Below are 18,363 nucleotides of genomic sequence, written 5' to 3' on the forward strand. Positions count from 1 at the left end.
AATTTTACGTTTTGGTGAAATACAGTGTGTTTTATATATATATAGAATGGAAAAAGCTATAGCATTACAAAATGGGAACTATAATAATTTTAAAAAGATATGGGAGCCATTAATGGAATATTCAAATGATTTGGCACCTTTACAAGACTGATTGAATATATAATGAAAAAGATAGAATATGATAATGATTGAAATATAGAAATGGGAGGGGAAGGGGTGGGATATTTCACTACTTAATAAGATGTATGGTTAAGAATGTACAAGTGATTGTGTATAATATATTGTATAAAATTGTAAACTTATTGATTGATGTAAAAATGAATAAAGAAGTTAAAAAAAAAAAAAAAGAAAACAGATGACTGAGAAAATAGTCTGTGTGTCTGTAGTGCGAGTGGGACACTTTAGGGTGTTTTTCTTGAAACTCACAACAGGTAGGAAGTTTTAGGATAATGAAAAAGGTTTCCTAAGAAGTGAAACATTTTGAACAAAATTGTTTGGGAACCAAAGAAAAGTATATTAAAACATTAGTTGTTTAATTAGCAGTTTATTGTTACTGAATAGTAACTTATCAAAAGTTCAGTTCAAGACTGAGACATTATAAAAGTCAGTATTTAACTGTAGAGCTGTTTGAAAAGAACCTTAAAGGTTCCTGAGAATATAACAGCTGCACTGTGAATGGAAGGAGAAAATATTCTCTCAGGGGTTAAAAATAGTAATGTTGTCTTGAGATTTTAAACGATAAAAGGAAAGAAGTGTTTTGTTCATATTTCTCTATTAAAGTATATACAAGTGTGAGTGCCTGTATGTAGGTTCCAGAGAAATTGGAAGTCAGCAGCACTGAAGAATTCCAAACCTCTCCAGCAGTGAGAATAGGGAAGATATGTTCTAGTATACACTTCTCCTTCGTCATTCGCCGGAGATACGGGCAGAGCCGGACCACGAATGGCGAAAAACTGCGATTATCCGGCTCTGAACCACCTTCACTTCCCTGCCGCCTTCCCGGCATTACCTGGTGGTCTAGAGGGCTTTCGGGGCAGGAGCGATCTTCCTACGCTCCTGCCCCGTGCAGATCGCCATGAAGAAATGGCTGTAGGGAGTTCCCGACGTAGTCTCGAGAGACTATGGGAACTCACAGCAGCCATTTCCTCATGGCGATCTGCACGGGGCAGGAGCGTAGGAAGATCGTTCCTGCCCCGAAAGCCCTCTAGACCACCAGGTAAGGCCGGGAAGGCGGCAGGGAGGAAAAAATATGGGTTATTTTAAAATTAAGACTGCTTTTTTTATTTTCCCCCTCCCCAGAAAAAATCACGATTATATGAAACTGCAAATGGAGAAACCGCGAATGGGGAGGGGGAAGTGTAGTCAGGATTTTTTACAAATAGGAAATAATTATTTTTATTTGCTAAGCAAAAATTACACAGTTTAGTCTTCCTGACTGCCAGGTTCCTTACTCGGCACACTCACTGAGAGAGATAGTATTTTTCCATTTATTTTAATTTAAGATAAGGTTTAGGAAGAAGAACAGCACAGAAGACTGAAGAACCAAAGAGGCCTGAAGAAAGATAAGTGGACAAGGAAGTAAACATAATTTTCTTAAAGAATAAAACTGAGACTCTCTCTAAGATACTAACACTTATCAACATTAAATACTTACTTTAAAGGCTATTCTAAAAATTTTGTACACCCCCTCCCCTGCATACCTTTTCCCTGGTGGTCCAGTGGTGTATCCACGCTGAGCCCCTCTTGCCGATCTCATAGCCAGCGGTGCACCTAAGCCGGCATGCAGGAGCGAGCTTTTCGAGCTCCCATCTAGCCCTGCGCCGCTCCCTGAATGACTGCTGCGAGAACTGGCAGCAGCCTTTCAGGCCATTTTTTTTGGCCCAAAAATCTCATCCTATATTTGAGTATATACGGTAATTTAGCCGTTTATTGCTTTTTGGGGAGATTGATTCTATGATCATCAGGACTTTACCCCAAAGCCCATGGAGGCAGCGCTGTTTGCGTCATGGAACATTCTTTCTTTATTGCAGGCTCTTCTGGTAGTACTTCTACAGTCCATAAAGCATAGTGAGAGTGTGTTCGTGATATTTCTTTCTTTTACAGCCCTTGACTGAAGGAAATGTAAACAGAGCATGTGATTTTCTACTATTCTTCTGCGACAAAATATCAAACTTGTCAACAAGATATCGTGGGGCAAGTCTGAAGGCTACTTTATAATATAAACATTCCAACCTAAAAATTACCCGAGCCTCCACTGGAAGCCAATGCAATTCACAGTAGCAAGGCTTCACATGATCAAACTTCCTCAGGCCATAATCAATCTTACCGCTGTATTCTGCACCAAGGTCAATCTAGCCATATTTTTATCACGCTCTTAAAGTGGCTTATCGGAGTCCAAGCCCTTCAGGTGGTCTTTATTTCTAGTACTTGAGGTAACAGGGGTTTCTTTTTTAGCTGGTCTGTGGGTTCTAAAATACTATATATAGTCCCTAGGTGTCCTGTGGTTTTTCTGTGGCCCAGCTACATGGGGACATTATACATTGTGTTACTTTTTGCTGTACTTTGTGCCTATTTTTGTTTTCTTCTTGAATTAAGCTTACTGTTTTCTTTCCTACACCCAAGCTGCTGCTGCTGCTGCTGAGCACCCTATGCGCCCAGGGTTTATATTGTGTGTGCATTTGTTCTGTAGTATAAATTATGTTTCTGTATCGCTTAGTAGACTGGTATAGTCCTTACGAATGGGTAATATGCCTCACTGCTACCAGCAGATGGAGACTGAGATTAAACTTGTATATCAGTATAGCATGCCTCTCTTGCTACTCCAGTTTTCCTCAGTCTCCGGTAGCAGATGGTAAGGCTTTTCAGATCCCCTCTTAACACTGTTGGAACTTTATTTGTGGACTCCTGGTTCCCCTTTTGTGCTGGATAGAGCTTGGGCAGGTTCTGTTTGGGGATCTGTCTGACTTCGGGGGTGTTAAACCCGGTGGGTCTCATGCTGGGTCCCTCCCCCCACATGTCCCCATATTTTTGTAGTGGGCCTCAGCAGGCGGACTGGCCCCCTGGTTGGTCAACCCTCCAGCTTTGAGAGCTGTGGAGTCTGTTCTGCCTAAGTAAAAATAAATAACAAATCCTGAAGTGTGCCGGTCTAAAGGGCTCATTTCCCTTTATAACTGCCTTTTTTTTCTGTGTTTTTCTCAACTAACTGGCACTTTCTTTTACAGCTAGGGCGGTTTTCAGCACAATGAGCTCTTTTAAAAGGAAAGTGCTGCTTCAAGGTGCTCATGGCTGGCCTGTGCAGTGGGGAAGCCTCGTCAGCAGCAGATGCTGGCGGCCAGGGCACCCCCGCCACATGTGCCTCATGGTTCTGCTTCGTATTGTTGGGCAGCCCAGGCCGCTGCCGCCGATGGTGAGGGAGCACAGGATTCCCTTACCACTAATTCGGTTGGGGATTCCCTTTTTGCGTCGGTTGGTTCCTCGGCCTCAGCGTCAGGAAAGTCCCAGGCTTTTCAGATATGACAGGCCACAGTAGCTCCGATTTTGGCAGTTTAAGGTCCAATTTCGGCGGGAACCTCCTCATTCATTTCAGTTACCTCAGGTGACCGTCCCCCCTGTTCTGGAAATACAAGGGTAAGGTATGTCAGGGTCCCCTGCTGGGGCAGGGAGTCCCTTGGGGCTGCCGGAGGTCTTTCCCCCTGAATTTATGTTAGCACTTTGTAAAGCTTATGTGCTGGCGGCAGGAGGTTCCGTGTCCACTCGGGGGGAGGGGAAGGGTTACCCTCGACGTCTTCCCCGGTGCGGCCCCACACATCGGCAGTTTTGCCCCTCTCTATTTCTCTCTCATCCAAATGCCCGAGCATCTCTTGGGATGAGGATTTTTTTCCCAGGTGATTGATGAGGACCTGGACCCTTGGGGAGAATTCCAGGATCCTCTTGGCGGGCCAGATTCCACCGGCGAGGGGTTGAGCACTCCCCAGCCGGCAAAGATGCGTTTGTGGTGCGCATTTTTCAGCAGGAAGAGCTCCATGAGTTAATCCTTCAGGTCTCCTCGGTTTTGCACTTTGAAGAAACCATGTCGAAGCCCCCGCGTATGGTGGACCTCTTGCTTAAGGGGATTCGCTCTGCTTCCCGCTCTTTTCCTATGGATCAGGCTATTCGGGACATCATGCTCTCACAGTGGCAGGTGCCGGAAGCCCCTTTTTGCTTTGTGCGCTCCATGGTCCGCCTGTATCCCATTCCAGAAGTCGCCTGTAGTGGATGCGGTGGTCTCGGCCTTCTCTAAGCAGCATACCGTGCCTATTGAGGGCAGTGTGGCCTTGATGGACCCGGAGGAGCGTAAATTGAAGTCCCCTCCTTAAACAGAGTTTTGATGCGACAGGTCTGTTGGTCCAGGTGGCTATGTGTAGCAGGCTGGTGGCTCGGGCGTGTTTTCGTTAGGTCTAGCATGTACTTGATGATAAATCTGAGAATTGGGACTTGTTAAGGCAAGAAGTTGCCAAAATTGAATTGGGTGCTTCTTATCTCTCGGATGCCATATATGTCCTCTTGCAAGCTTCTGTCAAGTCTCTGGCCTTAGGAGTGGCTTCGCGCTTGGTCGGCGGATTCGGCGTCCAAAGCTAAATTGCCGAAGTTTCCTTTTAAAGGATCTTTATTGTTTGGTGAGGACCTGGACAAGTTGGTTCAGAAACCTCACTGATTCTAAGTGCCTTGTTTGCCTAAGGATAGGCTTAGGCCGCTGGCTCAAGGCGGCGCTGCTCGTGAGAGTGATTTCTGCTGTTTCCGCTCCAGTCGAAGGGCTGCTTCTTTTCAGTCTCCTGGGCTCTCAAGAGGCAGGTTCTTCCAGCACATGCAGTCCTTTCATGGGGCCTGATGGGGTGCGGGTAGCGTCCCCGCCAGGTCCCCTGTGGCCCGGCCTGCACAATGACTCCTTGCCGGCGCCCATCTTGGTTCCGGTGGGCGCCCGGCTGAGAGACTTTTATCCAGAGTGGGCAGACATCACATATGATAGTGGGTTCTGGAGGTGATTCAGGAGAGCGACACGTCTAATAAAAGGGATGGAAAACCTTTCATACGCTGAGAGATTGGAGAAACTGGGTCTCTTTTCCCTGGAGAAGAAGAGACTTAGAGGGGATATGATAGAGACTTATAAGATCATGAGGGGCATAGAGAGAGTAGAGAGGGACAGATTCTTCAAACTTTCAAAAAATAAAAGAACAAGAGGGCAGCTGAAAGGGGACAGATTCAAAACAAATGCTAGGAAGTTCTTTTTTACCCAACGTATGGTGGACACCTGGAATGCGCTTCCAGAGGACGTAATAGGGCAGAGTACGGTATTGGGGTTTAAGAAATGACTGGACAATTTCCTGCTGGAAAAGGGGATAGAAGGGTATAAATAGAGGATCACTGCACAGGTCCTAGACCTGTTGGGCTGCCGTGTGAGCGGGCTGCTGGGCACGATGGACCTCAGGTCTGACCCAGCAGAGGCATTGCTTATGTTATGCTCTGGAGTTTGCCCGGTCCTTGCCAGACCATTTTCTCGCTTCTCCCTTTCAGGTGGCGTGGAAGCAGCAGGCCTTTCGCCATCCCCTTCAGAGATTGTTGGATCTTCACGTGGTGGTTCCAGTTCCCCCACTGGAGTGGGGCACAGGTTGGTACTCGATTTACTTTATGGTGCCAAAGAAAGAATGGGACCTTTCGACCCATCCTGGATTTGAAGGGGGTCAACAGGGCTCTTCACATGCCTTCCTTCCGCATGGAAACTCTGCGGTCTGTGATTCTGGTGGTTCAGCCGGGGGAGTTTCTGACCTCTCTCGATCTGACTGAGGCCTACTTATACATTTCTTTTCGGGCCTCTTATCATTGCTTCGTGTGCTTTGCGATCTTTGGGCAACACTATCAGTTCTGTGCACTTCCCTTTGGTCTGGCCACGGCTCCGCGGATGTTCACCAAGGTGATGGTGGTTGTTGTGGCAGCGTTGCGCAAAGAGGGCATTTTTGTTCATCCTTCTCTGGACGACTGGTTGATTCGAGCCAAGTTGTTCTAGGAGAGCACTCGGGTGACGGCTCAGGTGGTGGAGTTTCTGCAGTCGCTGGGATGGGTAGTCAACCTTGCAAAGAACCGGTTGTCTCCATCTCAGCGCCTGGAATATCTTGGGGTCCTATTAGACACCTCCTTGGGGAAGGTCTTCCTTCCGGAGGCCTGGGTGAACAAATTGCAATCTCCAATTCGCCTGTTTATGGCATCCCAGTGTCTTCGGGCGCAGGATTTCCTTCAAGTCTTGGGGTCGATGGCGGCCTCCCTCGATGTAGTGAAGTGGTCGCGAGCCCACATGCGTCCTCTTCAGTATGATCTTCTTCGGAGGTGGTCTCCTCAGAGGCACAGTCTGGATAACCCTGTTCCACTTTTGGGTTTAGCTCGGGGCAGTTTTCGCTGGTGGCTTCAGACCCCCCATCTTATACAAGAGACGAGTCTTGATCAGCCGCAATGTACTGTGCTACTCACGGATGCCAGTCTTCTCGGTTGGGGGGCTCAGTGTCTAGGTCACTCAGCTCAGGGCACCTGGTCCATCTGCTTCTTGATTAATGTTTTGGAGACCAGAGCCATCCATCTGGCATTGCTAGCCTTCCCATTTCTTTCTGATGGGCAAGTCAGTCAGGGTTCTGGGGAGCACTTTGGGGCACAGGAGGCGACTCTGCTCATAGTCTGGGCGGAGTCGCACCTTCAAGAGATCTCAGCATCCCACATAGCTGGAGTGGAGAATGTTCAGGCAGACTTCCTAAGTTGTCACGTGCTAAATCCCGGAGAGTGGTGTCTAAGCCCCGTGGCCTTTCAGTTGATAGTGCAGTCTTGGTCAGCCCCTCATGGACCTAATATCCACAGGTGTCAACGCCAAAATGCCCCACTTCTTCAGTTGTTGCAGAGACAGTCAGGTTCAACCAAGGCCAACGGAGGGGCTGTTGTATGTGTTCCCTCCGTGGCCATTAGTGGGCAGAGTTCTTCTTCGCATAATTCACCATCCGGGCCTCGTGGTTCTGGTAGTTTCGGATTGGCCTCGATGACCATGGTATACGGATCTGGTGAGGCATCTGGTGGTGGATCCTCTTCTTCTGCCTCTCTTGGACGACCTAACTCAGGGTCCCATTTCAATGTTCGATCCGGGTCCCTTTTGTCTTACGACTTGGCTCTTGAAAGGGGTCATCTAGGTAAGAAGGGGTATTCAGATAGTGATTTCAACGCTCATGGGGTCTCGGAGGCTTTCCATCTCTCGGGCTTATGTGAGGGTTTGGCGTCTATTTGAGGAGTGGTGTGATACGCGTTGAGTGGTCTCTTTTTGCGCTTCCCTGCCTAACATCTTAGAGATCTTGCAGGATGGCCTGGATAGGGGACTGGCTTCTCTCCGGGTTCAGCTTGCAGCCTTTCGGGGGTTCTTGAAAGTTCAGCATTTGACTTCCATTCCTGATGTGATTCGCTTCTTGTGGGCGGCCAAGTTGCTACGGCCATCTTGGGATCTGAATCTGGTTCTGGTGTGCCCTCCTTTTGAACCATTGGGCGACTGCTCTTTGAAGGACCTTACTCTTAAAGCGGTCTTCTTGGAGGCCATTACTTCAGCTAGAAGTGTTTCTGAGCTGCAGGCTTTCTCTTGTAGGGCTCCCTTCTTGGAGTTTTCTAGGGAGTGGGTTGTCTTGAGGCCTGTTCCTTCCTTTCTGCCAAAAGTGGTTTCTCCTTTTCATATCAATCAATCTGTAGTCCTCCCAGTGTTGGGTTGTCAGGAGGGCTCTTCTGAGCAGAGGCAACTGCGTAAGTTGGATGTCAGTTGGGTCCTTTGCTCTTATGTGCAGAGGCCACAGGAGATCAGGAAATCAGATCATCTCTTTGACCTTCTAGCGGGTCCTCGTAAGAGGGATGGCACTTCTATTGTGCGCTGGATCAAGGAGACTATTGCTTCCGCTTATCTTCTGAAGAAGAAGCCTGTTCCCAACTTTCTCAAGGCTCATTCCACTAGGGGTCAGGCAGCTTCTTGGGCTGAGTCTTCTCTAGTGCCTTCAGTAGATATTTGCAAGGCTGCAGTTTGGTCTTCTCTGCTTTCTTTTGTCAGACACTACCATTCGGATGTTCATGCCCGTTGAGATGTGGTATTCGGTGAACGTGTTCTGGTGTCGGCTCTTCGGAGGTCCCACCCTTGATGGGTACTACTTTGGTACGTCCCATTCGTAAGGACTATACCAGTTTAACAAGCGATACAGAAGGAGAAATTAGGTTCTTACCTGCTAATTTTCTTACTATTAGCTTGTAGACTGATATAGTCCCCCATCCTGTCTGTCTTTGTGCAGTGTTTGCAGGTTTTTGCTTGCTTGCAGATTTTGAATTTTTCTGCGGCTTCTAGTATTTTTCTAGGGCCGGGGAGAATTGAGAACAGTGGTGATAGCTCAGCTAGCTTAGCTGGTGAGCTGTGGGGATGTTTTACTTCTAGGATCAAGTTCTATACATGTTCCAACAATTGTTTAAAGATGTTTGTTGTTTTCTTACACTCCTGTTTGGAGTGTCATTTACTGTTTTTCAGTTAAGAACTTTCCTAGGTTCTGCTTGGCTATTCGGTAAACTGGAGTAGCATGCTATACTGATATACAAGTTTGATCTCAGTCTCCACCTGCTGGTAGCAGTGAGGCATATTACCCATTCATAAGGACTATACCAGTCTACAAGCTAACAGAAAGAAAATTAGCAGGTAAGAACCTAATTTCTCCTTTTGTTTTTGCTTATATTTTTTAGGGGGAGGGGAGGATGGGAGGGTTTGAGTAAAAAACTTTTGATTCGTATTGCATTGATTCTTGTTGTGAACCTATTTTTCTTGTGGAACTTCAATAAAAAAACATTAAAATCACTTGTAACATAAGCTCATGAGATGATTCTTTTTGTTTTAGGCATTCTTCCTGGAAGCATTGGGAGGCTCAAAATGACCCTTATACCTGTCTCATGTCTCCTAGTGAAAAGGAATGGGTTATCAAAGTACAGATGATCCAGCTACAGAGTGAGAATCCACATCTAGATGACTACTATTATCAGGTCAGAGAGATGTGTTTTAGGTGCCTTTTACCTCGCATCTACTCAGTTTATGTTGAAACATTTAGCAAGCGGTCTGTTGGTGCAGAGTGACAAAAGCAATATAAAGTCCAGCATAGACAGGAAAGCTAGTTTGGGTGTTTATGCAGAGGGGGACCAAAACCATTTTATTTCCTTCTAGTTTGTTAGGTGGAAAATTTTGGCTACAAATCCAGTTTTGATTTAGACCATTTCTGCTCTAACTACAGTAAGATGGAAGGAGGGGAGAGCTAGGAGACCCAGCATAAAGTTTCAAATCCAGCTGAAAATGCACCAGCATGTTTTGGCTCAAACCAAAACAAGGCCAAATATGAATTTCAGGCTGGTTTTGATGTCAAAACTGAAATCCAGTCAAGGTGCTGCCTTTAACAAATGTGGGCAATAGAAATTATAATTGGGGTTATTCTGTATCGAGTGGACCAGGAGTCCATGCTTGACCTCCTCCGGATTGAACAAAACTTTATGCTGATGTTCCCTAGAGTCTCAAACAAAACCCATACAATTTTTTTTGGCTGGATCTTTATTGGTTTGAGACTTACAGGCAGCTGAATGGTGGTCACCTTCAGAGTTCCATGCGCCACATACAAAACAGCCACTTTGTCCAGGGACTACAGCCCAACCAAACCTGTCAGGGGACTGAAATTTTTTTTGGATTAGTATAACCCTTGGTTCTAAACTTTGCACAGGAACTATCATTTTTATGGGCCAGTAAACTATGTGAAAGTTACAATAAGAAATTACGACTTATTTTGATTCCTCATTGCTCCTGACCTATGCTTCGATTCACACCATAACTGGACCAGTAGTCATGGCCCATGATGTATGTCTAGGATTTGTACTAGGAGACTTTGCATCCAACTGGAAACAAAGACATGCCACTTTTTTATGCAACCTTTTATATTTTTTGTGTGCAACTATCTCTTATTGTGTAATTTTTTTAAATCTCATTTGAAAGAGCATCACTTTTGCTAGAAAAGTCACCCTGTTTCATTCTGGACCTGGCCTTTCTTTGGTCAGTCAGAATTAAGGTCCCAAAGACATGCATCATTTGCTTACAGAAATACACAGTTATACAGATCTACCTTTGGCATCCTGTTGTGTAACATGCAAATGAGCTGGAGATGTGACATTTTACAATGCAGCTAAGTTTGTTGTGCTTACCATACTTCTAGCTTGACACATCTTACTGTGCCATTTACTTTCATATATAACTCCTCATAATGGACATTAAATTGTGCTGTATTATTTACTGCATGCAAGCCTAGACATAGAAACATGATGGCAGTCGATCCAGTCTGCCCTTCCACAGCATCCACTATCCTCCTCTCCCTGAGATCCCATATGCCTGTCTGACACTTTCTTGAATTCAGACACAGTCTTTGTCTCTACCACCTTTACGCCTTTACGCATCTACCACCTTTTCTGTAAATAAAAGCATATTGCCTCTTAACTTCATCACTTGTCCTCTCACTGGTGTTTCCTTTTACTTGTAAGAGACTCACCTCATGCGTATTTATGCTATGTGGGTATTTAAATGTCTCTATTAGAGAATGACATGGGGAAAAAATCTGTCCCCGTCACTGCCTCGTCAACAGACCGCCGTCCCCTTCACCGCCCCGTCCCTGCAGCATCCACTCTTCCCTCTCGCTACCACATCACCCTTCAGCGGCCCGATAATCTCCCTCCCTCCCCCTTACCTTCATGGCTTAAAGAAACTTAAGGGAGGGAAGGCGCGTGGTCACCGATTGCGCGCACGGCCCCTTCCCTCCCTCCAGCCAAATCTACTCCCTCCCCCTTACCTTCGCAGCGCTTTAGAAAAGAAACCGATGCCAGCGAAGCCTGCCTGTGCCGCCCTGCAGCCGCGTGTGTGTGGACGGAAGCTTCTCCGCTGACAATTGTCATTTTATAAACACAAATAAAACAGAGCAAGGTTCAACAAAACCCATTTCCCCTCCCTTTCACAAATATCCCCTTCACTATTGTGAAAACTGAACAAACCAAATTACTACAGAATGCTACATAGAAAAATCAATCTAACAGAATACTTTAGTCACACATGGCAAGAATAATATTAGGGGAGTGCAACTAGGGCAGTTGCCCCCTGGTCAGAGAGAGAGCCTAAGCCAGCTGGAAGCTAAAGAAGCACAGCCTGGACTTTGCGGTCCCCAGTTATGTCTAATCCCAGCTCTAGCAGGATACATATTTCAAATCTGAAATATTCTAATCACAAAATATAACATTTATTTTTTTTCTTTTTGTTGTCTGGTAATTTTATTCTTCAAATCGCATTGGTCTCAGGCTTTGGTTTTAGGTTCCTTCTGTCATCATCATGGCATGGCTGGCTACTGAAGGTAAAATAGGCGTAAGAGGATCTTGGGAGAAGATGCCAAGTCTGACACAGGCGCAATTTTTTTACCACAGAAGTAAGACTTTTCACCGCTCTCATGGGTGGTGAAAGGTCTTGTCCCCATTCCTGCGGTAAACCAGTTGTTGCAAATGTCTCCGTTCCTGCGGATTTACTGTGGTGACCCACGGTTTACCGCGGTAATGGTCCCCGTGTCATTCTCTAGTCTCTATCATATCTCTCCTGTCCTGCCTTTCCTCCAAAGTATACATATGCAGCTATTGTATCTGAGTCTGACCCAGTACACTATATGACATACAACACCAACCATTTTAGTAGCCTTCCTATGACCAACTCCATCCTGTTTTTTTATATCTTTCTGAAAATGCAGTTTCCAGAATTGTTGTTTATTCTTATAAGCCATCAAAAATCACCTTTGATGGGATTGGAGGAACCATAAAATGTTTAACTGCCTGTGCTAGTTTACAAAGCCCCTTCAAGATCTTTGCAACAAAAATGTCCCTGGTATCAATTTTTTCTTTATCCCAAAGGAGGACATGAATCAATCAGTCTTGTTCAGGATGAGTGATTAGCAAAGTTTCAAATTTATTATTATTAAAGTTTATTAAAATTTTGTTATCCGGCTTTTTCAAATATCAAATTGGCTTACATTCAAAATACATTTGGTAGGGTGAAAGCATGTAAGATAACAGATTAACATCAAAATTTAAAAACCTGAACTTTAGGACATACGTCTAACAAATCAACAAAACAAATCAAAATTTTTTAAAAAAATCTGAGCTTTAGGACAGACATATAGACTGGCACAAAAGGGAAGTGGGAGAACTACAATTTTAGAAAGGAAAGAACAATGATGGAAAGAACAAAAGGTTAGGTGGACACTGGATTTTTCCTGAGCAATAAGACTGGTCAGAAGAAAATTCTACTGTTTGATTAAAAGAAAACATCCTTAAAAGGATGGTTGCACTGCAAAAGCATCTACAAAAAGCATAGAAGGGCATAATAAAAGTCTTAAGTCCCCCTTTGGCCTAAGGCCCTAAACGATGAAAGTAGAAGCAGGGAAAATGTCCATTAAAAAAAAAAAATAAATAAACAACGTCCAAAAGGAGGGTGTTTTGTTTTTGTTTTTAATTCTTTATTGATTTTTAATCAAAAACAGTGTCATACAAATGAAAGAACAGTAGGTATTACATACATTACACTAATATCTGTAAGGGTAACATAAATATCATTCAATAATTTCATTTTCTTGCATATAATAATAGCACAATATAACCTAATATATAATACAAATGAAAAATAAAGTTACCCAAATATCACTATCAATATTTATTCCCCTCCCTCCAACCCCCCACCTCCCCTGGATGTGTAAAGATAAATAAACCAAAGGAAAGATATGATGAAAATACATTATTATGTTTTTACAAATTTAGTCAATGGGCTCCAAATTTTGTTAAATACCTCATTAAAACCCCTACACTCTGCGTTAATTTGTTCGTATCTGTATATAGTGCACACATTCACCCATCAAAAAGTATAATTTATTCTATCATGGTTCTTCCAATTACTTGTAATCAATTGAATGGCTATACCTGTTAGGATCATAAATAGATGACTCTTATATTTATCTAGAGTGGGTTTCACATGTAAAATTGTTCCACAAATTATAGATTCATATGATAATGGAACATTTGAATCTAAACTAGATTTATTTGTCCCCAGATTGACTTCCAAAATATTAATATAAACGACAAAAATATAACAGATGATCCAAAGTCCCTATACCAATATGATAATGCCAGCATCTATTAGACTTAGAACTATCTATTTTATTTAATTGAACTGGGGGCCAGAAAATCCTATGTAACAAAAATAACCATGTTTGTCTCATAGATGCTGACGCTGTACATTTCAATCTCCAAGTCCAAATTCGTGGCCAACGAGACACAGAAATGTACTGTTTTATCTCGATGCTCCAGATGTCTCAAAGACAATTTTATGGCTTTTTATTCAAAAATCCAGAAATCAATTTGTACTGAGCAGCCTGATGTCCTACTAAATCATTTTGGTAGCAAAGGATTTGCAAGCTAAAATATGTTTTAAAATTTTTCCATTCAGGGAACCCACTCTGAATAGTCTGCTTCAATTGCAACCATCTATATTGTTGAGATTTTAAAATTCCAAATGACTGTTGCAGTTGTGAAAAATCAAGCAGATTTCCATTAGACATAACGTCATCTAATGTCCGAATACCTACCTGCATCCAATTCTTCCAAGCGATCCCAGCACTGCCTATTTGAATCTTGGAGTTTAATCATAAGGACTGCAAAGTAGACTTCATTATGGGAACATCTGTTAATTTATCAATAAATTTAATTGTTTTCCATGTGTCCAATAAAATCACATTGTCCTTAGCGTAACTAGGTATTTTAATGTTTAATATATGAGACAGTCTCATTGGGGACATGATTTTCCACTCAAGATATAGCCAGTCTGGGTAATGTTCAGGGAGGATCCAATACATACCTTGATACATTATATAGGCTTGATGATACCTATAAAAATTGGGGAAATTTATCCCACTCTCCGCAATTGGTTTTTGTAGAGATACTAAAGCAATTCTTGCTTTTTTCCCTAGCCAAATAAATTTTGTCAGATTAACATTTAACTTTTGTTTGGTTAGCAATCTCCATTTGCACTTTTAGCTGAGTAACCTCCTCCCGAATCACCTTCATATTCTCAGCATTTTTTTTCAATAAAGGTTTAATGGCATGCAGTTCAGCCACTATATCCACAGTTTCTGTTGAATTTGAAGGTAAGGGAGCATTAGAAGCCAGTATAACATCCGTTTTTTGCCTCTTGGATTTAGCTCCAGCCATGAAAGCAGTGTCAATTTTAGTTGTTTTGATGATGCCATACTTAAATAATTAATTTCTCCTTAAAAGTTGTCTAAAATCCAGTTTAGGAAAGTATAAAACACAAATTGTATGCCTGGGTATCAGAGCTTCTCAATCACCCGTCCATCTGTCGCGTTCCAAGCTGGAATCTCCGAGGTTTTTTTTTTTTTAATAATGGCCTGCCTTTACGTTCAGCTGTTTAAACGCCCAGATCACCACTACGTCTAAACTTACACCATATAATTGACCTAAGAAAAGCCTAAGTCCCAAACGCCCAAAACAAGGGCTTTTAGGCGAAGGAGGAGCCAGTCCTTTGCCTGAAAGCTGGATTCTGTAACTGGTGTCTGTCAAAAACAACACCGGTTACAGAATCTACCCCCCCCCCACAGTGATCCAGGCAGGAGGGGGCCTAAGGCTACTGGGCCTATTCCGGTTAGCCCAGGCGCCTCAAGCCCCTCCCGTGGGCGGGGTTTGAGCCGCCTGGGCCAATCAGGCCCTAAGGCCAGCCATTCAAGGGATGGCTGGCCGGCCGGGCTTAGCACCTGTCTTGTCTGGCAAACGTTTTTCAGGTACGGGGGAGTCGGCGGGGGGGGGGGGGGGTTTGGCGAGCCGATCGGCGGTTCGGGGGTGGGGGCGGTCACGGAGGATTTGCATCGGGGCAGGAGGGCCTGGGATCCCTCCTGCCCGGATCTTAGTGGGGGTAGGGGATAGGGTGGTTGCGTGGCCATGAGGGCTTGGGCTCCCTCCTTGCTCGATGTTGGAGGGGAGGGGGGTTGCGTGGCCATGAGGGCTTGGGCTCCCTCCTGGCCCGATTGAATCGGGAGAGGGGTGGATTGCAGTAGGAGAGATGGGTCATCTCTCCTGCCGCTTTAGCGATCCCAAGTGCCGCGTTTGGCAGCACTTAGTGGTATCACTATTGCGGCAGGGGAAATGAGGCATCTCTCCTGCCCCGATGGTTGCAGTGGGGGGTGGGTAGGATGATCAGCCACTGAGCTGATCGCGCCAGCCACCATCAGCTCAGCGTCCCCTTTTTCAGCACTTATACCTGTTTTGACTTGGTCTAAGTCAAGACGTATAAGTGTCGACTAGGCAACCTGTCAAATGTTTTGGTTATCTTCTGTACACCTAGTTGTAGGTCGGCCCACCTCCCGCCCTTTCCCCTCTTCTAAAAACGCCTCTTTTTGCTATATGCTTTTAGAGGCAGGGGAAAGGCCTAAGCTGGTTTTAGATACGTCTAAGCCTAGCTTTGATTATGGGTACTTCGACGATCAGGCTTTCTGGCAAGTACCCATTTGGGCCACATTATAGACGTTTATTTTTTTTTATTATGAACCCCATAGTTTTTAGGCTGGATTTGCGCTGAATTCCATAGTGTGGGAGCGGTAACGGAGAAAATACTATTTCTGATAGTATTAATAAACCTTAGTGATGAAATTACGAATAAGTTTTTGTAAGATGAACGGAGCGTACGTTGGGAGGAGTGGGGTATAAGGAGTCTATTGATGAATTCTGGCTGCCCAGTTTGTCTAGTTTTGAATGTTAACATTGTTTTATAAGTGATATGGTGTGAGATTGGGAGCCAGTGAGATTTAACCAATAAAGATCTTCACCCTCTCTAAGGTAGGGAGAATGAGAGGGCACTCTCTAAAGTTGAAAGGAGATAGATCAAGTTCTTCATCCGGAGAGTGGTAGAAAACTGGAACGCTGTTCCTTAGTCTGTTATAGGGGAAAACACCCTCCAGGGATTCAAGACGAAGTTGGACAAGTTCCTGCTAAACTGGAACGTACGCAGGTGAGGCTGGACTCATTTAGAGCACTGGTCTTTGACCTGGGGGCCACTGTGTGAGCGGACTGCTGGGCACGATGGACCCAGCAGCGGCAATTCTTATGTACATGATCAAATTTTTTTGCATTAAAAATTTTGATGGCTGTGTTCTGGACTATCTGTAGATGTCTGATTTCTTTTTTTTGTGATTCTATTGTAAAGGGCATTGCCGTAGTCCAGACAAGAGATAACTAGTGAATGAATAAGGGTGTTGAGAGATGTTTGATCAAGAAACTTAGCGAGTGAACTTATCATTCAAAGACGGAAAAAGCATTTTTGTACCACAGAACTGATGTGATCATGAAACGTAAGTGCATCGTCTAATGTGATCCCCAGAAGTTTAATAGTTCTTAAAGACTGGATGGGGATGGATCTAAATTCTATTGGAGAGAGCAATATTTGACCCTTTTTAAGTGGAAAGACCATGGATTTAGTTTTGTTTATATTAAGTGATAGCATGTTGGAATTAAGCCACCTACTTATTTTCTCCAACTTTTGATTGATGATAGAGATGTCATCACGGTTAGTCAGCATAAGCGAAGACAGTAAAGTCAATAGATTGCCCAAGAGTGATCAGAGGGGCCAGAAAAATGGTAGAGTAGAGGAGATAGGATAGAACCTTGAGGGATTCCAAAATCATTAGTAAACCTGTCAGATGATGAGCCATTGAATGAAACTGTTGATGTGCGATCTTTGAAGTATGATATAAACCAATCTAGTACTAACATAGTAACATAGTAACATAGTAACATAGTAGATGACGGCAGATAAAGACCCGAATGGTCCATCCAGTCTGCCCAACCTGATTCAATTTAAAATTTTTTTTTTTTTTTTTTTTTTTCTTCTTAGCTATTTCTGGGCGAGAATCCAAAGCTTTACCCGGTACTGTGCTTGGGTTCCAACTGCCGAAATCTCTGTTAAGACTTACTCCAGCCCATCTACACCCTCCCAGCCATTGAAGCCCTCCCCTGCCCATCCTCCTCCAAACGGCCATACACCATTCCCTATAAGTAGTACTACTACTTATAGGGAATTCAGGAAACGCCTAAAAACACATCTGTTCCTGAAGTACTTAGGTAACTGATCTATACAATCTTAGTCCTCAACAAATGATCTTTAGAACTGTTATTCACTAACTCTGAACTTTGTTTGTTCCACTCGATCTGTAATACCTTTTAATCATTGTAAACTGCATAGAACTTCACGGTCCTGCGGTATATAAACTGTTATTATTATTATTTCTTGAAGACAGTTGATAAGCAATTGATGATCTATGGTGTCAAAGGCTGAGGACAAGTCCAGTGAAATTAGAACTACTGAATTGTGGTGGTCCAGTTGATATATGATATTAGTAACCAGACCGATGAATGACAGTTCGGTGGAATGATGTTTTCGAAAACCAGTTTGGTTTGGATGATGTACGTTAGTACTTTCCACAAAGTAGGAAATTTGGGTAAACACAATCTTTTGGTGACTTTAGCTAGGAACGGAATGTTGGAAATGGACGGTAGTTGGATATTTCAGAAGCAGTAGTTTTGAAGACTTTGATTGAAGGGTAAATGTTTGCCTCTTTCCAGAGTTTTGGAACTGAGTTTGATGTAAGGTCATACAGTTGCTGGGACAAGGGGAAAATAATCAATTCAAGCCCATTGATACAACTAAAATATGCATTATCAAAATGTCTAATGACACCACCTCATTCATTGCAAGTGTTCTGCAACATATTTTCCTGCCCTTCAAGTATTCAGCTTCCAACCTGTTCAGTATTTAGCTTGCATCTATGACAATTCTTGGTGGATTGGCCAAATATGTGAGATATCAATTAAGGAATGTGATGTCTTGGACAACGTTTGCACCCCCAAGGTCCTGCCAGGTCATTTTATTGACACCCCATAGAGATACCTGTTGGGTTCCAGAAGAGCATATTATTGCTACCCTTGATGCACCCACAATAACTTCATCAGGTAGGCTGTAACTTTATTCACAAGCCACTTTTGTCAATCATTGATAGGATGTTCAAAAGCATTTGCAAGTCAGGAAAAAACATTAAGTGAATTTTTGTAACATCTGCAGTTTAAGCAATTCTGTTATGCTGTGCCTTTTCTTGTGCTTAACTAAAGCTTGACAACCTGTAGCTGGTACCTTGCCTGGCTATCGGGAGTGGCCCCTAAGTGATGGGG

The 18,363-nt window shown here is 43.8% G+C and overlaps 1 protein-coding gene across 4 annotated transcripts in view; it reads left to right on the forward strand.

The window, feature by feature from the left end:
* PATL2 (PAT1 homolog 2) overlaps positions 1–18,363 on the forward strand; it is a 177,121-nt gene that overhangs the window by 68,692 nt on the left and 90,066 nt on the right. For 3 of the 4 annotated variants that reach the window (XM_033944301.1, XM_033944302.1, XM_033944305.1), the window contains exon 9: positions 8,919–9,060. In XM_033944301.1, coding sequence (XP_033800192.1) covers positions 8,919–9,060 — 142 coding nt within the window. The remainder of the gene's footprint in view (positions 1–8,918; positions 9,061–18,363) is intronic. The other variant, XM_033944303.1, reaches the window with a different exon arrangement.

Source organism: Geotrypetes seraphini, chromosome 5 (assembly GCF_902459505.1).
Source record: "Geotrypetes seraphini chromosome 5, aGeoSer1.1, whole genome shotgun sequence".
In the NCBI taxonomy this organism is placed as follows: Eukaryota; Metazoa; Chordata; class Amphibia; order Gymnophiona; family Dermophiidae; genus Geotrypetes; species Geotrypetes seraphini.